General features: G+C 39.1%; 1 protein-coding gene across 3 annotated transcripts in view; it reads left to right on the top strand.

Moving 5' to 3' along the window:
* The window catches only part of pald1a (phosphatase domain containing paladin 1a), a 400,383-nt gene extending 380,679 nt beyond the window's left edge, over positions 1–19,704 (top strand). For all 3 annotated transcript variants that reach the window (XM_061909782.1, XM_061909781.1, XM_061909780.1), the window contains exon 20: positions 19,258–19,704. In XM_061909782.1, the coding sequence (XP_061765766.1) occupies positions 19,258–19,407 (150 nt within the window). In that variant the 3' untranslated portion in view covers positions 19,408–19,704. The remainder of the gene's footprint in view (positions 1–19,257) is intronic.
* Positions 19,705–21,518: the final 1,814 nt, after the last annotated feature.

The raw sequence follows: 21,518 nt of genomic DNA, 5'->3' as shown, positions 1-21,518 counted from the left end.
GTACCGATCCGTTGTGGTGAAGAAGGAGCTGAGCCGGAAGGCAAAGCTCTCAATTTACCGGCCGATCTACGTTCCCATCCTCACCTATGGTCATGAGCTTTGGGTCAATCAATCAATCAATGTTTATTTATATAGCCCCAAATCACAAATGTCTCAAAGGACTGCACAAATCATTACGACTACAACATCCTCGGAAGAACCCACAAAAGGGCAAGGAAAACTCACACCCAGTGGGCAGGGAGAATTCACATCCAGTGGGACGCCAGTGACAATGCTGACTATGAGAAACCTTGGAGAGGACCTCAGATGTGGGCAACCCCCCCCCCTCTAGGGGACCGAAAGCAATGGATGTCGAGCGGGTCTAACATGATACTGTGAAAGTTCAATCCATAATGGCTCCAAGACAGCAGTGAGAGTCCCGTCCACAGGAAACCATCTCAAGCGGATCAGCAGCGTAGAGATGTCCCCAACCGATACAGGCGAGCGGTCCATCCTGGGTCCCGACGAGCGGTCCATCCTGGGTCTCGACTCTGGACAGTCAGTACTTCATCCATGGTCATCGGACCGGACCCCCTCCACAAGGGAGGGGGGGACATAGGAGAAAGAAAAGAAGCGGCAGATCAACTGGTCTAAAAAGGAGGTCTATTTAAAGGCTAGAGTATACAGATGAGTTTTAAGACGAGACTTAAATGCTTCTGACCGAAAGGATAAGATCACGGGTACAAGCGGCCCAAATGAGTTTGGGTCTCTCCCTTAGAGATAGGGTGAGAAGCTCTGCCATCCGGGAGGAACTCAAAGTAAAGCCGCTGCTCCTCCACATCGAGAGGAGCCAGATGAGGTGGTTCGGGCATCTGGTCAGGATGCCACCCGAACGCCTCCCTAGGGATGTGTTTAGGGCACGTCCAACCGGTAGGAGGCCACGGGGAAGACCCAGGACATGTTGGGAAGACTATGTCTCCCCGCTGGCCTGGGAACGCCTCGGGATCCCCCGGGAAGAGCTAGACAAAGTGGCTGGGGAGAGGGAAGTCTGGGTTTCCCTGCTTAGGCTGCTGCCCCCGCGACCCGACCTCAGATAAGCGGAAGAAGATGGATAAATACATTAAAAAATGTACAGCTAAGATGTGATTATGAGAGAAAAACGACAGGAAAGCTAGATTTTGCTACATATTTGGACTTTTTATTGCTGTGGTCTTCGGTTTAGTTTAAATACAATTTCAAGTAAATACTTGACTAAGCGGAAAATGAAAATCCAGTGTAGCTTTTTGTTAACAAGTCTTTTGATTATGTTCGGGAGAAAAAAAATATACGCTGCCTAAATATGAATAAACGCCCCATGCAGAAATGGTATACCGTTCGTTTTACATCTCCGATGTCTCATTTTCACTTCCTCCGGCTTCCCAGCTGATGTCACTTGTTTTAGACGGCTGTATGACTCAGGTTAAGTGCTCTTAGTTGACTTTTCAGCTGCGGGTCTGTCCAATCTGCTGACTGAGTAGCTCCGGTGTGCGGACTCATTTGTTCCCAGCAAATTGATCACACAGCAGGAATGTTTCCCAACGATAATCACGAAGATGATAAGCCCTTAACTATTATCGGCTCATTTGACCAGTTCATTATCGGAATCATGTGGCGTCATAATTGCCTTTATCGGCGATAATTAACCCACGTCCCTAATCTGTAATATCATTCTTTCATAAGAAAATGGAGGGCGGTCATACCACAACCAAACCCAGAACACCCAGTGTTAATCCAGAACCGGGTTTTAACTAAACAACAATACCCATTTCACCCATGTGAAACCCATTATTTACATCTTTTAAGCTACATTTAGTAAATTAAGTTCCCTAAATCTTTGAATTAAAATGTCATTCGTGTTACATCACGACTTTCTTAAACCATAACATAGCTTAATTTCTTTTTCTGAATATTAAAACTACGTTCTAGTTAGAACAAAATAAATAAAATAATATTACCATCATATTATTATTAAAATCTTGTAAAAAAATATGACTTTTACTCTTTATTCTTACATCCATCCATCCATCTTCTTCCGCTTATCCGAGGTCGGGTCGCGGGGGCAGCAGCCTAAGCAGGGAAACCCAGACTTCCCTCTCCCCAGCCACTTCGTCTAGCTCTTCCCGGGGGATCCCGAGGCGTTCCCAGGCCAGCCGGGAGACATAGTCTTCCCAACGTGTCCTGGGTCTTCCCCGTGGCCTCCTACCGGTTGGACGTGCCCTAAACACCTCCCTAGGGAGGCGTTCGGGTGGCATCCTGACCAGATGCCCGAACCACCTCATCTGGCTCCTCTCGATGTGGAGGAGCAGCGGCTTTACTTTGAGTTCCTCCCGGATGGCAGAGCTTCTCACCCTATCTCTAAGGGAGAGACCCAAACTAATTTCGGCCGCTTGTACCCGTGATCTTATCCTTTCGGTCATGACCCAAAGCTCATGACCATAGGTGAGGATGGGAACGTAGGTCGACCGGTAAATTGAGAGCTTTGCCTTCCGGCTCAGCTCCTTCTTCACCACAACAGATCGATACAACGTCCGCATTACTGAAGACGCCGCACCGATCCGCCTGTCGATCTCACGATCCACTCTTCCCCCACTCGTGAACAAGACTCCTAGGTACTTGAACTCCTCCACTTGGGGCAGGGTCTCCTCCCCAACCCGGAGATGGCACTCCACCCTTTTCCGGGCGAGAACCATGGACTCGGACTTGGAGGTGCTGATTCTCATTCCGGTCGCTTCACACTCGGCTGCGAACCGATCCAGTGAGAGCTGAAGATCCCGGCCAGATGAAGCCATCAGGACCACATCATCTGCAAAAATCAATCAATCAATCAATCAATCAATGTTTATTTATATAGCCCCAAATCACAAATGTCTCAAAGGACTGCACAAATCATTACGACTACAACATCCTCGGAAGAACCCACAAAAGGGCAAGGAAAACTCACACCCAGTGGGCAGGGAGAATTCACATTCAGTGGGACGCCAGAAACAATGCTGACTATGAGAAACCTTGGAGAGGACCTCAGATGTGGGCAACCCCCCCCCCTCTAGGGGACCGAAAGCAATGGATGTCGAGCGGGTCTAACATGATACTGTGAAAGTTCAATCCATAGTGGCTCCAAGACAGCAGTGAGAGTCCCGTCCACAGGAAACCATCTCAAGCGGATCAGCAGCGTAGAGATGTCCCCAACCGATACAGGCGAGCGGTCCATCCTGGGTCCCGACGAGCGGTCCATCCTGGGTCTCGACTCTGGACAGTCAGTACTTCATCCATGGTCATCGGACCGGACCCCCTCCACAAGGGAGGGGGGGACATAGGAGAAAGAAAAGAAGCGGCAGATCAACTGGTCTAAAAAGGAGGTCTATTTAAAGGCTAGAGTATACAGATGAGTTTTAAGATGAGACTTAAATGCTTCTACTGAGGTAGCATCTCGAACTGTTACCGGGAGGGCATTCCAGAGTACTGGAGCCCGAACGGAAAACGCTCTATAGCCCGCAGACTTTTTTTGAGCTCTAGGAATCACTAATAAGCCGGAGTCTTTTGAACGCAGATTTCTTGCCGGGACATACGGTACAATACAATCAAAGCAGAGACCTAATCCCGTGGCCACCAAACCGGAACCCCTCAACGCCTTGACTGCGCCTAGAAATTCTGTCCATAAAAGTTATGAACAGAATCGGTGACAAAGGGCAACCTGGTCCGATGGCAGTGAAGTCTCATTGAGTTGCTACAGTGAATTACAGAACTAAAGTTGCTATTACGATTCAATTCGTCTTAAATGATTTCTTATTCCTTGTTACATAATAACTTTATCCTTTATTTCCTTTTAAGATTCCGGCTTTTATTGTAATATTGTGACATTATTGTCATTATAGTACAACTTTGGTCTTTTCCAATTCTGACCACTGTACAGTTTTTCCTGACCATTAGGTCTGGACCCTTTGTTTGGCCGCGAGTGCCCCATAGATGAGTGGTCTTCAACCTTTTTGTATCTGCGGACCGGTCAACGCTTAATAATTTGTCCTGCGGCCCGGTGGGGGGGGAGTCTTTTTTTTTTTTTTTTTTTTTTTTCTTTGTCATGAAAAAGGGAGGTTTTTGTGGTTGGTGCACTAATTGTAAGTGTATATTGTGTTATTTATGGTGATTTAATTAAAAATATATATATATATTTTTTTTTTGTATTTATTTATTTATTTTTTAATAAAAATGAATAAAAAATTCCTCTGCGGCCCGGTACCAATCGGGCCATGGCCCGGTGGTTGGGGACCACTGGCATAGATAATCCTGTTCTCAGCTGTGGTCCGTATGGGCCCTTCGCGGTACTCAGTTGTAACACACTTTTCCACCACTTGTGGCAGTAATGACAATCTCAACCCAACACAAGTCTGGAGCTAAAGTCATTGAGAAGTTTCTTAAGCGCAAAACGTATGACTAAAGTTTGTTTGTACATTTTTATTTACAGGGCTCTTCCGGGACTATTGCCCGAATACATTTTTTGCATTTGATATCACAGAGAAGTACGAACTCTTATGCGCTTAGTTAGATCCAACGAACAGCTGTTGCTCTCTGTCCCTTTTGCTCGCTTTGAGCTCGGGGAAAAAGCTCGTGTCTGTCCTGAGACTGGAAGCTGACTGAATTGTCATCCATAAATGCGTTTAGATAGGGCTGGGCGATATGGCCTTTTTTTTAATATCTCGATATTTTTAGGCCATGTCACGATACACGATATACATCTCGATATTTTGCCTTGGCCTTGAATGAACACTTGATGCAAATAATCACAGCAGTATGATGATTCTATGTGTCTACATTAAAACATTCTTCTTCATACTGCATTAATATATGCTCATTTTAAACTTTCATGCAGAGAGGGAAATCACAACTAAGTCAATTGACCAAAACTGTATTTATTAAACAGTTATTAAGCAGCGGCACAAACATTCATGTCATTTTAAAACAGAAAGTGCAAGATTACGGAGAAATTTAAAAAAAAAAGCTCTAGTGCACTTTTGTGCATGATGTCACTAAGATGACATATAAAAAAACACACTAAATTAAAGTGTACTTTTTATACAGAATGCCACTACAACAGTTTAAAACAAATAAAGTGCACTTTTGTGCATGATGTCACTAAGATGACATATCAAAACAACACTAAATTAAAGTGTACTTTTTATACAGAATGCCACTACAACAGTTTAAAACAAATAAAGTGCACTTTAGTGCATGATGTCACTAAGATGACATATCAAAACAACACTAAATTAAAGTGTACTTTTTATACAGAATGCCACTACAACAGTTTAAAACAAATAAAGTGCACTTTAGTGCATGATGTCACTAAGATGACATATCAAAACAACACTAGATTAAAGTGTACTTTTTATACAGAATGCCACTACAACAGTTTAAAACAAATAAAGTGCACTTTAGTGCATGATGTCACTAAGATGACATATCAAAACAACACTAGATTAAAGTGTACTTTTTATACAGAATGCCACTACAACAGTTTAAAACAAATAAAGTGCACTTTAGTGCATGATGTCACTAAGATGACATATCAAAACAACACTAAATTAAAGTGTACTTTTTATACAGAACGCCACTACAACAGTTTAAAACAAATAAAGTGCACTTTAGTGCATGATGTCACTAAGATGACATATAAAAAAACACACTAAATTAAAGTGTACTTTTTATACAGAACGCCACTACAACAGTTTAAAACAAATAAAGTGCACTTTAGTGCATGATGTCACTAAGATGACATATCAAAACAACACTAAATTAAAGTGTACTTTTTATACAGAACGCCACTACAACAGTTTAAAACAAATAAAGTGCACTTTAGTGCATGATGTCACTAAGATGACATATCAAAACAACACTAAATTAAAGTGTACTTTTTATACAGAATGCCACTACAACAGTTTAAAACAAATAAAGTGCACTTTAGTGCATGATGTCACTAAGATGACATATCAAAACAACACTAAATTAAAGTGTACTTTTTATACAGAACGCCACTACAACAGTTTAAAACAAATAAAGTGCACTTTTGTGCATGATGTCACTAAGATGACATATCAAAACAACACTAAATTAAAGTGTACTTTTTATACAGAACGCCACTACAACAGTTTAAAACAAATAAAGTGCACTTTAGTGCATGATGTCACTAAGATGACATATAAAAAAACACACTAAATTAAAGTGTACTTTTTATACAGAACGCCACTACAACAGTTTAAAACAAATAAAGTGCACTTTAGTGCATGATGTCACTAAGATGACATATCAAAACAACACTAAATTAAAGTGTACTTTTTATACAGAACGCCACTACAACAGTTTAAAACAAATAAAGTGCACTTTAGTGCATGATGTCACTAAGATGACATATCAAAACAACACTAAATTAAAGTGTACTTTTTATACAGAACGCCACAACAACAGTTTAAAACAAATAAAGTGCACTTTAGTGCATGATGTCACTAAGATGACATATCAAAACAACACTAAATTAAAGTGTACTTTTTATACAGAATGCCACTACAACAGTTTAAAACAAATAAAGTGCACTTTAGTGCATGATGTCACTAAGATGACATATCAAAACAACACTAAATTAAAGTGTACTTTTTATACAGAATGCCACTACAACAGTTTAAAACAAATAAAGTGCACTTTAGTGCATGATGTCACTAAGATGACATATCAAAACAACACTAAATTAAAGTGTACTTTTTATACAGAATGCCACTACAACAGTTTAAAACAAATAAAGTGCACTTTAGTGCATGATGTCACTAAGATGACATATCAAAACAACACTAAATTAAAGTGTACTTTTTATACAGAACGCCACTACAACAGTTTAAAACAAATAAAGTGCACTTTAGTGCATGATGTCACTAAGATGACATATCAAAACAACACTAAATTAAAGTGTACTTTTTATACAGAACGCCACTACAACAGTTTAAAACAAATAAAGTGCACTTTAGTGCATGATGTCACTAAGATGACATATCAAAACAACACTAAATTAAAGTGTACTTTTTATACAGAATGCCACTACAACAGTTTAAAACAAATAAAGTGCACTTTTGTGCATGATGTCACTAAGATGGCATATCAAAACAACACTAAATTAAAGTGTACTTTTTATACAGAACGCCACTACAACAGTTTAAAACAAATAAAGTGCACTTTAGTGCATGATGTCACTAAGATGACATATCAAAACAACACTAAATTAAAGTGTACTTTTTATACAGAACGCCACAACAACAGTTTAAAACAAATAAAGTGCACTTTAGTGCATGATGTCACTAAGATGACATATCAAAACAACACTAAATTAAAGTGTACTTTTTATACAGAACGCCACTACAACAGTTTAAAACAAATAAAGTGCACTTTAGTGCATGATGTCACTAAGATGACATATCAAAACAACACTAAATTAAAGTGTACTTTTTATACAGAACGCCACTACAACAGTTTAAAACAAATAAAGTGCACTTTAGTGCATGATGTCACTAAGATGACATATCAAAACAACACTAAATTAAAGTGTACTTTTTATACAGAATGCCACTACAACAGTTTAAAACAAATAAAGTGCACTTTAGTGCATGATGTCACTAAGATGACATATCAAAACAACACTAAATTAAAGTGTACTTTTTATACAGAATGCCACTACAACAGTTTAAAACAAATAAAGTGCACTTTTGTGCATGATGTCACTAAGATGACATATCAAAACAACACTAAATTAAAGTGTACTTTTTATACAGAACGCCACTACAACAGTTTAAAACAAAGTGCACTTTTGTGCATGATGTCACTAAGATGACATATCAAAACAACACTGAATTAAAGTGTACTTTTTATACAGAATGCCACTACAATAGTTTAAAACAAATAAAGTGCACTTTAGTGCATGATGTCACTAAGATGACATATCAAAACAACACTAAATTAAAGTGTACTTTTTATACAGAACGCCACTACAACAGTTTAAAACAAATAAAGTGCACTTTAGTGCATGATGTCACTAAGATGACATATCAAAACAACACTAAATTAAAGTGTACTTTTTATACAGAATGCCACTACAACAGTTTAAAACAAATAAAGTGCACTTTTGTGCATGATGTCACTAAGATGACATATCAAAACAACACTAGATTAAAGTGTACTTTTTATACAGAATGCCACTACAACAGTTTAAAACAAATAAAGTGCACTTTAGTGCATGATGTCACTAAGATGACATATCAAAACAACACTAAATTAAAGTGTACTTTTTATACAGAACGCCACTACAACAGTTTAAAACAAATAAAGTGCACTTTAGTGCATGATGTCACTAAGATGACATATCAAAACAACACTAAATTAAAGTGTACTTTTTATACAGAATGCCACTACAACAGTTTAAAACAAATAAAGTGCACTTTTGTGCATGATGTCACTAAGATGACATATCAAAACAACACTAGATTAAAGTGTACTTTTTATACAGAATGCCACTACAACAGTTTAAAACAAATAAAGTGCACTTTAGTGCATGATGTCACTAAGATGACATATCAAAACAACACTAAATTAAAGTGTACTTTTTATACAGAATGCCACTACAACAGTTTAAAACAAATAAAGTGCACTTTTGTGCATGATGTCACTAAGATGACATATCAAAACAACACTAGATTAAAGTGTACTTTTTATACAGAATGCCACTACAACAGTTTAAAACAAATAAAGTGCACTTTAGTGCATGATGTCACTAAGATGACATATCAAAACAACACTAAATTAAAGTGTACTTTTTATACAGAATGCCACTACAACAGTTTAAAACAAATAAAGTGCACTTTTGTGCATGATGTCACTAAGATGACATATCAAAACAACACTAAATTAAAGTTCACTTTTTGACCCGAACGCCACTACAACAGTTTAAAACAAATAAAGTGCACTTTTGTGCATGATGTCACTAAGATGACATATCAAAACAACACTGAATTAAAGTGTACTTTTTATACAGAATGCCACTACAATAGTTTAAAACAAATAAAGTGCACTTTAGTGCATGATGTCACTAAGATGACATATCAAAACAACACTAAATTAAAGTGTACTTTTTATACAGAACGCCACTACAACAGTTTAAAACAAATAAAGTGCACTTTAGTGCATGATGTCACTAAGATGACATATCAAAACAACACTAAATTAAAGTGTACTTTTTATACAGAATGCCACTACAACAGTTTAAAACAAATAAAGTGCACTTTTGTGCATGATGTCACTAAGATGACATATCAAAACAACACTAGATTAAAGTGTACTTTTTATACAGAATGCCACTACAACAGTTTAAAACAAATAAAGTGCACTTTAGTGCATGATGTCACTAAGATGACATATCAAAACAACACTAAATTAAAGTGTACTTTTTATACAGAACGCCACTACAACAGTTTAAAACAAATAAAGTGCACTTTAGTGCATGATGTCACTAAGATGACATATCAAAACAACACTAAATTAAAGTGTACTTTTTATACAGAATGCCACTACAACAGTTTAAAACAAATAAAGTGCACTTTTGTGCATGATGTCACTAAGATGACATATCAAAACAACACTAGATTAAAGTGTACTTTTTATACAGAATGCCACTACAACAGTTTAAAACAAATAAAGTGCACTTTAGTGCATGATGTCACTAAGATGACATATCAAAACAACACTAAATTAAAGTGTACTTTTTATACAGAATGCCACTACAACAGTTTAAAACAAATAAAGTGCACTTTTGTGCATGATGTCACTAAGATGACATATCAAAACAACACTAGATTAAAGTGTACTTTTTATACAGAATGCCACTACAACAGTTTAAAACAAATAAAGTGCACTTTAGTGCATGATGTCACTAAGATGACATATCAAAACAACACTAAATTAAAGTGTACTTTTTATACAGAATGCCACTACAACAGTTTAAAACAAATAAAGTGCACTTTTGTGCATGATGTCACTAAGATGACATATCAAAACAACACTAAATTAAAGTGTACTTTTTATACAAAATGCCACTACAACAGTTTAAAACAAATAAAGTGCACTTTAGTGCATGATGTCACTAAGATGACATATCAAAACAACACTAAATTAAAGTGTACTTTTTATACAGAATGCCACTACAACAGTTTAAAACAAATAAAGTGCACTTTAGTGCATGATGTCACTAAGATGACATATCAAAACAACACTAAATTAAAGTGTACTTTTTATACAGAACGCCACTACAACAGTTTAAAACAAATAAAGTGCACTTTAGTGCATGATGTCACTAAGATGACATATCAAAACAACACTAAATTAAAGTGTACTTTTTATACAGAATGCCACTACAACAGTTTAAAACAAATAAAGTGCATTTTTGTGCATGATGTCACACAAGATCTTTCAATAACTTCCAAATAAAAATGAGTTGCATAATATGAAATCAAATTGCTATGTGGTGGGTTACTGCAGACGTTATCTCCTTATGTTGTTCACTATTTTTTTCATACGGTGTTGATGTGGAAATGTTTGCCTCGGCATTTTGTTGGTATGGCCCCGCATGGAGATGTTGACATGCGGAGTAAACACTCTTCATTCTCTAGCAGGTGACTTTTCAAATGATGCTACATTATAGCAGTAATGCTATTTTTTGTAGCAACGCTTTTGCCCCACACTTGACAAATTACGGTTGTCTGTTCGACATATTCCCGCTTGAAGCCAAACCACCGCCAGACGATGGACCCCCTGCTGTTTTTCTTGGAAATGAAGTCTTCCTTCATTTGTTACCAGATTTGCACCTTCTTTCTCTCGTATTACCACTCGCATCACAGCAAACGTTACCCATGCCACTACCTCTCTGCTCCGCGAGGGCGTATACGTATGTGACGTATGTAAGAAGGTGCGCTTGTTTTTTATGTCTGTGAGAAGGAGAGACAAGGAAGAGTGGTAAGAGCCTGTATTGTAATGCCAGCAGCTAAAAGCAACTGCGTGAGAACGTATACTCGAATATCACGATATAGTTATTTTCTATATCGCACAGAGATAAACACGTGATATATCGAGTATATCAATATATCGCCCAGCTCTACTTTAAAATCTAAAAATCTGTAACTGTTTTATTTGATGTCCATCCTGTCATTTTATTGTGTAATGTGAATGTCATTTTATGTGTAACTCAGCTGACTCTTGGCCAGGACTCCCTTGAAAAAGAGGTTTTTATTCTCTGTGGGATTTTTCCTGGTTAAATAAAGGTTAAATAAAAAATATGTATATTATTATTTTTTATTATTAATTTAATTAGAATTTCTTTATTTTAGCACTGCATAGTTGCATGTAAATGTATATTTCATCCTTTTTTTTAATCATTTCTTTTGGAGTATATTTGGTTAGTATTTTTTTTTTTGTAATCAGCCTGACCGAAGTTTTGATAATAATAATACAAACCCCGTTTTCATATGAGTTGGGAAATGGTGTTAGATGTAAATATAAACGGAATACAATGATTTGCAAATCCTTTTCAAGCCATATTCAGTTGAATGTGCTACAAATTTGATGTTCAAACTGATAAACTTTTTTTTTTTTTTTTCCAAATAATCATTAACTTTAGAATTTGATGCCAGCAACACGTGACAAAGAAGTTGGGAAAGGTGGCAATACATACTGATAAAGTTGAGGAATGCTCATCAAACACTTATTTGGAACATCCCACAGGTGTGCAGGCTAATTGGGAACAGGTGGGTGCCATGATTGGGTATAAAAACAGCTTCCCAAAAAATGCTCAGTCTTTCACAAGAAAGGATGGGGCGAGGTACACCCCTTTGTCCACAACTGCGTGAGCAAATAGTCAAACAGTTTAAGAACAAATTTCTCAAATTGCAATTGCAAAAAATGTATGTATTTCAACATCTATGGTCCAAAATATCATCAAAAGGTTCAGAGAATCTGGAGAAATCACTCCACGTAAGCGGCATGGCCGGAAACCAACATTGAATGACCTTGACCTTCGATCCCTGGCACTGTATCAAAAATCGACATCAATCGCTAAAGGATATCACCACATGGGCTCAGGAACACTTCAGAAAACCACTGTCACTAAATACAGTTTGTCTCCACATCTGTAAGTGCAAGTTAAAGCTCTACTATGCAAAGCGAAAGCCATTTATCAACAACATCCAGAAACGCCGCCGGCTTCTCTGGGCCCAAGATCATCTAATATGGACTGATGCAAAGTAGAAAAGTGTTCTGGGGTCTGACGAGTCCACATTTCAAATTATTATTTGCACAAAAAAAAAGTTTATGAGTTTGAACATATCTTGTCTTTGTAGTCCATTCAACTGAATATGGGTTGAAAAGGATTTGCAAATCATTGTATTCTGTTTATATTTACATCCAACACAATTTCCCAACTCATATGGAAACAGGGTTTGTAATAATAATAATAAATAATCTTTGGGAATACCACATTAAACAAGATATAACCTGTTAACCTGGTAGTATGTTTGATATAATTATTGAGTATCATTAAAATCAAGTGTAAGATTACTAATTCAGTGTCAACATTTGAGTGGGTCCCCTCTGCAGTGGAAAGGTTTGGGCCCTTAGTTCGAACGGTTGAGAACCCCTAAGCCAGGGGTGTCAAACTCAAATACAGAGTGGGCCAAAATGTAAAACTGAACAAAGCCGCGGGCCAAAGTTGAACAAATGAACCTTTCAATAGGGACCCAAACAAGTTTTGCATTGAATATTCAACAAGCAAGGCTTATATAACTTTATAGTGACATGCAAAATCGAGTTTTCTTGGTAGCGATGTTGTATATTGTAGCGTCCCGGAAGAGTTAGTGCTGCATGGGATTCTGGGTATTTGTTCCGTTGTGTTACGGTGCAGATGTTCTCCCGATATGTGTTTGTCATTCTTGTTTGGTGTGGGTTCACAGTGTGGTGTAACAGTGTTTATACGGCCACCCGCAGTGTGACGTGTATGGCTGTTGACCAAGTATGCCTTGCATTCACTTGTGTGTGTGTGTAGAAGCCGCATATATTACGCTGTTAGGGGGACTGAAATTTGTGATTCTCCTGGAAAGGTCGGGAGGGTTGGCAAGTATGAGAATTAGCGTTGATTGCGGCGATACAGCGGCACCGCCACTGTATAATACCGGCGGGCCAGCTCTAATGTTAATTTATTATTCCCTTAAGGGCGCGGGCCAGAGTTTGACACCCATGCCCTAAGCTAGGGCTTTAATGACCCAAGGGGCGCATATGTAACGCTTGTTAAGCGTTTCATTCACAGTGCCTTCTTCCTCCAAGAAAAAAAAATGTGCAAAGCTAAATACAAAATTCATTAGTTGTCTCCAAAGGTGTAATATTGATCCAAGTGTCTGAGTTCCACTTAAATTGCGCTCTATTTGATAATACCAGCTCTCGATTGCCTGCAGCAGTGAAGCCTTTGCACACGTGACATTGTCCACCAATCACGGAGCTCTGTGATTGGTGGACAACACTCCGCCTCCTGTCAGCTTTGTTTACTGTACCTCAGCTTGTGTTTTTGTGAGAAAATGTGTTTATTTGAACCGTCGAAACGTTCTGCGCCTTCTAGGGCTTAAGCCCCAGAGGAAGCTGCTTACCATTAGAATAAAGATGAACCTCCACATAGCTGCGGTAAAAGAAGGTTGCTTAGCTACAATAGCTGCTACGGCAAGACTGCAATCTTTCTGTCACAATAAAGCAGTAAATGCGTGTAATTAACTGGGACGTATGTGCATGTTTTTTTTTTATGAATGCTCTGGGAAACAAAAGCTAAGCAAAAAACATGTAAAATAATATTTTAAATACAAATTAACTTTCTTCTGGAATGTTGCTAGGTTTATTGTTTGTTGTCACAAAACAAGTTCTGCAATTAAAGGTTCCTGCAGAAGTGTGTGGTTTGTGTTTCCACCGCATTTGACAGTTCAGGGTCGTTTATACAAAACGTTTGGATAAGTGGCACAATATATTTCCATACTGTTACTATGCAAATAAACAGACAATAGTAGTTTGTATTTCTTTTAATAAGTAAGTAAACGAAATACAAAGCAACATATTTGCCAACCCTCCCGATTTTCCCTTGAGACTCCTAAGTTTCAGTTTCCCTCCCGAAAATCTCCCGATTTCCACCCATACAATAATATTGGGGTCGTGCCTTAAATGCACTGCCTTTATCGTCCTCTCTCACCTGAAAAGGAGATTAATTCTATATGTCTCCGTTATCCATAGCTTTATCTATAACCCATAAAGTAGGCAGGCACGGAGCTATTTCTCAGCGTGTGTTTATTCCAGCCGGCATGCTAGTACACTGACACCACAACATCCGGATTCCCATCATGCATTGCTTCAAAAATACGGCAAGTAGTAATGATCAAAAACATAACTGAGACCAAGCAGAAGAACGAGTAATGGCGACGACGAGTAAGAAGAAGAAGTACACTTGCATGTTCCAAAATGATTGGAAAAAATAAAGTGGAATTCTTGCCCATTCTTGTTTTATGTAGAGCTTCAGTCGTTCAACAGTCCGTTGTCGTATTTTACGTTTCATAATGCGCCACACATTTTCGATGGGAGACAGGTCTGGACTGCAGGCGGGCAAGGAAAGTACCCGCACTCTTTAATTTTTTACACAGCCACGCTGTTGTAACACCTGCTGAATGTGTCTTACTAAAATAATCAGGGGCGTCCATGAAAAAGACGGCGCTTAGATGGCAGCACATGTTGTTCCATTAATGGTGCCTTCACAGATGTAGTAAGTTACCCATGCCTTGGGCACTAATGCACCCCCATACCATCACAGATGCTGGCTTTTGAACTTTGCGTCGATAACAATCTGGATGGTTCACTTCCCCTTTGATCCGGATGACACGATGTCGAATATTTCCAAAAACAATTTCCCAACTCATATGGAAACGGGGTTTGTATTAAATATGTTCCTACCTTCAAGACCTCCCCGGAATAGTCTTTGATTGATTGATTGATTGATACTTTTATTAGTAGATTGCACAGTACGGTAGATATTCCGTACAATTGACCCCTAAATGGTAACACCCGAATAAGTTTTTCAACTTGTTTAAGTCGGGATCCACGTTAATCAATTCATGGTCTGTTTGCATCCTGGGAGAACAAGCCTCGCAGCAAGCTGCGACCCACGGCCCCCCACCCTCCCGCAACAGGATATATATTTTCGGGTCTCCCCATGTCTAGCATTAAAAGATTACAGTTGGTACAAAATGCGGCTGCTAGACTTTTGACAAGAACAAGAAAGTTTGATCACATTACGCCTGTACTGTATATACCTTTATATACATATATACATACATATATACCTATACTGTATATACCTTTATATACATATATACATACATATATACCTGTACTGGCTCACCTGCACTGGCTTCCTGTGCACTTAAGATGTGACTTTAAGGTTTTACTACTTACGTATGAAATACTACACGGTCTAGCTCCATCCTATCTTGCCGATTGTATTGTACCATATGTCCCGGCAAGAAATCTGCGTTCAAAGGACTCCGGCTTATTAGTGATTCCCAAAGCCCAAAAAAAGTCTGCGGGCTGTAGAGCTTTTTCATTTCGGGCTCCAGTACTCTGGAATGCCCTCCCGGTAACAGTTCGAGATGCCACCTCAGTAGAAGCATTTAAGTCTCACCTTAAAACTCATTTGTGTACTCTAGCCTTTAAATAGACTCCCTTTTTAGACCAGTTGATCTGCCGTTTCTTTTCTTTTTCTTCTATGTCCCACTCTTCTTTGTGGAGGGAGTCCGGTCCGATCCGGTGGCCATGTACTGCTCGCCTGTGTATCGGCTGGGGACATCTCTGCGCTGCTGATCCGCCTCCGCTTGGGATGGTTTCCTGCTGGCTCCGCTGTGAACGGGACTCTCGCTGCTGTGTTGGATCCGCTTTGGACTGGACTCTCGCGACTGTGTTGGATCCATTATGGATTGATCTTTCACAGTATCATGTTCTCATATGTTCTCATAGTCATCAGTATCATCAGTATCATGTTCTCATAGTCATCATTGTCACCGACGTCCCACTGGGTGTGAGTTTTCCTTGCCCTTATGTGGGCCTACCGAGGATGTCGTAGTGGTTTGTGCAGCCCTTTGAGACACTAGTGATTTAGGGCTATATAAGTAAACATTGATTGATTGATTGATTGATACTTCCAGTTCAAGGCGCAAAACGGGAAGTACATTTTTAACAAGCAGCACCTGCAGTGAGAAAACAGGTCCAAAAGATGGCGCCGTAGCACAAACAATAACACTATTTGTTGAGTACAAAACACGCTTATATTGCTTATAGACTGGAAAATACGGTACACTGATGTCTCTGTTTAGTTTTTATTCTCCGCAAGGCAACTTTTACACACGTCTCCCTTTTTGTGTGTACTTGAGTCTTTTTCCGCGGACTAAATCGAGCAAGCTGTGACCCTTTTAACACGGCTTTTAATCCCGGTGTCTGGCCTTTGCGTTGTTTTTGACTTCACGGCCAGATGTTTCTGGTTGTGCGTGGCGTTTCCTCGCATAAGTCCAGTCGAGGTTTGACAGGCACGACATGACCGTGACTGGACATGGTCCCGCCCCCTTGCTTGAATCCTGCCATTGCCCTCCTCGTCCTCAGCTTGGCAAATATGCCCAAGTTAGGAAACTCGTTTTTCAACAGTGGCTTTCCGTCTGTAGCGTGTTTGAAATGTTACTTATTTCATATTACGATTCTTCTCTTTTCCGCTGCAAGGTCCTGCAACTATCCAGCATATTTAAAAATAAAAAAACACATTCCACCCTTTAGACAGTAAAATTTTTCCAAATTCCAAATATGATCAAGATACTGTTGAATGTGCTTAAAAGATCTTATACACCCACGGAAATCCTTCAACCACGTTTTATTTAATGAATTGATCATAAAAAACCAGATTATACTTCCTTCTCAAGAGCCATATTATTGGGGCGGTATAGCTCGGTTGGTAGAGTGGCCGTGCCAGCAACTTGAGGGTTGCAGGTTCGATTCCCGCTTCAGCCATCCTAGTCACTGCCGTTGTGTCCTTGGGCAAGACACTTTACCCACCTGCTCCCAGTAGCACCCACACTGGTTGAAATGTAACTTAGATATTGGGTTTCACTATGTAAAGCGCTTTGAGTCACTAGAGAAAAGCGCTATATAAATATAATTCACTTCACATATTTATATGTTTGAATATCTTCTCCTGTTTCATTTGGTTGAGGTTTTAGAGGTCAACTAGTTTCAGGAGCCCAAGGTCTCAGGGGCCCGCAAAACGTGGATGTTTCTTTGGAAAGTGCCTCCGCAGGTTATATTCCATTGAAACTATGTTTACTGCGACGCTTGGTTGGCATTGTGGGGATGCGGGCGCGTTCTCTCGTTGATGCAGTCAAATAAGACACAGCGTGAAGGTAAGAATGATGATTTATTAAACACTGCAGAAAAAACTAAAAAAAAAAAATACTTGCACAAAGGCACTAGAGACAAACCAACAGAACTAGCAGGTGAGCTAGAAAGAACGAAAGGCGCTAGCATGTGAGCTAGGGGAAATAAACAAAAGAGGGAATAGCGTGGAAGCTAAAATACACAAAAATCTTTGCCACAAGCGGGGATAGCGACGTCACCTGTTGCATGAAATAGCAAATTAGACATCGCGAGAACGAATGACAAACAAGGGCAGGCTTAAATCAATCAATCAATCAATGTTTATTTATATAGCCCCAAATGACAAATGTCTCAAAGGACTGCACAAATCATTACGACTACAACATCCTCGGAAGAACCCACAAAAGGGCAAGGAAAACTCACACCCAGTGGGCAGGGAGAATTCACATCCAGTGGGACGCCAGTGACAATGCTGACTATGAGAAACCTTGGAGAGGACCTCAGATGTGGGCAACCCCCCCCTCCCCTCCCCCCCCCCCCCCCCCCCCCCCCTCTAGGGGACCGAAAGCAATGGATGTCAAGCGGGGGAATTTTAATCATAATAAGTTTGAAGAAATAGTTCACAAATATTCTTTGTTGAAAAAACAGAAGCTAAAATGAAGAATGATGAAAAAAACACTTAATTGAAAGGTTTAAAAGAGGAGAAAACAGGGAAAAATGAAAATACAATTTTGAAACATAGTTTATCTTCAATTTCGACTCTTTAAAATTCAAAATTCAACCGTAAAAAAGAATAGAAAAACTAACTAATTCGAATCATTAGTAAATTTTCCCGATGACGATTAATTTTAGAATTTTGATGACATGTTTGAAATAGGTTAAAATCCAATCTGCACTTTGTTAGAATATATAACAAATTGGACCAAGCTATATTTCTAACAAAGACAAATCATTATTTCTTCTAGATTTTCCAGAACAAAAATTTTAAAAGAAATTCAAAAGAATTTGAAATAAGATTTAAATTTGATTCTAAAGATTTTTTTAGATTGCCAGAATAATTTGGGGGGAATTTTAATCATAATAAGTTTGAAGAAATAGTTCACAAATATTCTTCGTCGAAAAAACAGAAGCTAAAATGAAGACTTAAATTAAAATGTATTTATTATTCTTTACAATAAAAAAATAAATTTACTTGAACATTGATTTAAATTGTCAGGAAAGAAGAAGAACTAATTTAAAAGGTAAAATGGTATGTGTGTTTAAAAATCTTTAAATCATTTTTAAGGTTGTATTTTTTCTCTAAAATTGTCTTTCTGAAAGTTATAAGAAGCAAAGTAAAAAAATAAAATAATGTATTCAAACAAGTGAAGAGCAAGCGCTTAAAATATTTTCTTGGATTTTCAAATTCTATTTGAGTTTTGTCTCTGTTAGAATTAAAAATGTCCAGCAAAGCGAGACCAGCTTGCTAGTAAATAAATACAATTTAAAAAATAGAGGCAGCTCACTGGTAAGTGCTGCTATTTGAGCTATTTTTAGAACAGGCCAGCGGTGACCCCTGCTTTGGAGCATTCACACAATAATACATTTCAATGTGTGTTTACGTTGCTGACGTCGCTGTGTGCGTGTGTGTATGTGCGTGTGTGCATGTGTGTGTGTGTGTGTGTGTGTGTGTGTGTGTGTGTGTGTGTGCGTGTGTGTGTGTGTGTGTGTGTGTGTGTGTGTGTGCGACAGGTCGCCGCCCGTGCAGGAGTTTACGACATCCTCAACCGGCTGAGCTTTAGCGAGTTCAAGAACCCCAAGGACGCCCCGCTGGCCCGACTGCGTTGGCGCTGGCAGCAACAGGATCTTCCGTCACTTCCTTTCCGGGGGGACTTCCTGTGAGGGGGAAATCACTGTGAACCATGAAATACAGTACTGTGCTTTTCACAATAAAAGACTAACTTGATGCCTGGCTAACGGCCCAGTAAACCCGTTTTATTGTTTAGAGTCTTAAAAGGTAGAAGTTGTTTGTGCCTTTTTCCTCATGAGTGCTAAAAGTTTGATCATACTAATATTTATCTTCTTTGTATGCAGTTGGGCGGTGAGAGGAGTCAGTCCACAAAAACCAGGTCACTTTTTAATTGTTCCATCTTCTATTAGGGCGACACTGAAATAATACAAAGGTATTTTTGTCAATCATTACAATTCTATTCTCATTTTTCTTGTTAAAGGGGAACATTATCACAATTTCTGAATGGTTAAAACCAATTAAAATCAATTCCCAGTGGCTTATTTTATTTTTCGACGTTTTTCTCCAAATTTTACCCATCACGCAATATCCCGAAAAACGGCTTCAACGTGCCTGATTTTAACCGACGTTATATCCACCCGTCCATTATCCTGTGACGTCACTGCGTGAAGCCACCAGAAACAAACATGGCGGATAGTACAGAAAGGTATAGCATAGTAGCTCGGATTCAGACTCGGATTTCAGCGGCGCAAGCCATTCAACAGATTACGCATGTATTGAAACGGATGGTTGGAGTTGCAAATAGCGAAAACGAAATGGAAGAAGAAACTGAAGCTAATGAGGTAGCGCGGACTAATTCGGCGATCGCCTTCTAACCAACGATTGGTATGTGTTTGTTTGGCGTTAAATGTGGGTGGAGGGAAAGGCTGGATGCAAATATAGCTACAAATGAGGCATGGTGATGCACTATGTACATACAGCTAGCCTAAATAGCATGTTAGCATCGATTGGCTTGCAGTCATGCCGTGCGCAAATATGTCTGATTAGCACAAAAGTCAATAACATCAACAAAACTCCCCTTTGTGATTTCGTTGACTTTGTCGTTGGAAATGCATCTGCTTTGCGTGTCGCAGGATATCTACACATTCTTGCCATCTCTGTTGTAGCTTAGCTGTCGTCGGTAAAGTGTGCAGAACAAACGAGGGACTTTCGCATCTTTTGGCCACTGGTGCAACTTGAATCCGTCGATTGGTATGTGTTTGTTTGGCATTAAATGTGGGTGGAGGGAAAGGCTGGATGCAAATATAGCTACAAATGAGGCATAATGATGCAATATGTACATACAGCTCGCCTAAATAGCATGTTAGCATCAATTAGCTTGTAGTCATGCCGTGTGCAAATATGTCTGATTAGCACAAAAGTCAATAACATCAACAAAACTCCCCTTTGTCATTTTGTTGACTTTGTCGTTGGAAATGCATCTGCTTTGAGTGTCGCAGGATATCCACACATTCTTGCCATCTCTGTTGTAGCTTAGCTGTCGTCGGTAAAGTGTGCAGAACAAACGAGGGACTTTCGCATCTTTTGGCCACTGGTGCAACTTGAATCCGTCGATTGGTATGTGTTTGTTTGGCATTAAATGTGGGTGGAGGGAAAGGCTGGATGCAAATATAGCTACAAATGAGGCATAATGCTGCACTATGTACATACAGCTCGCCTAAATAGCATGTTAGCATCGATTAGCTTGCAGTCATGCCGTGCGCAAATATGTCTGATTAGCACAAAAGTCAATAACATCAACAAAACTCCCCTTTGTCATTTTGTTGACTTTGTCGTTGGAAATGCATCTGCTTTGAGTGTCGCAGGATATCCACACATTCTTGCCATCTCTGTTGTAGCTTAGCTGTCGTCGGTAAAGTGTGCAGGACAAACGAGGGACTTTCGCATCTTTTGGCCACTGGTGCAACTTGAATCCATCGATTGGTATGTGTTTGTTTGGCATTAAATGTGGGTGGAGGGAAAGGCTAGATGCAAATATAGCTACAAATGAGGCATAATGATGCACTATGTACATACAGCTAGCCTAAATAGCATGTTAGCATCGATTAGCTCGCAGTCATGCCGTGCGCAAATGTGTCTGATTAGCACAAAAGTCAATAACATCAACAAAACTCCCCTTTGTGATTTCGTTGACTTTGTCGTTGGAAATGCATCTGCTTTGAGTGTCGCAGGATATCCACACATTCTTGCCATCTCTGTTGTA

This window comes from Nerophis ophidion, linkage group LG08 (assembly GCF_033978795.1).
Source record: "Nerophis ophidion isolate RoL-2023_Sa linkage group LG08, RoL_Noph_v1.0, whole genome shotgun sequence".
In the NCBI taxonomy this organism is placed as follows: Eukaryota; Metazoa; Chordata; class Actinopteri; order Syngnathiformes; family Syngnathidae; genus Nerophis; species Nerophis ophidion.
This window is presented reverse-complemented; position numbering and strand designations above follow the sequence as displayed.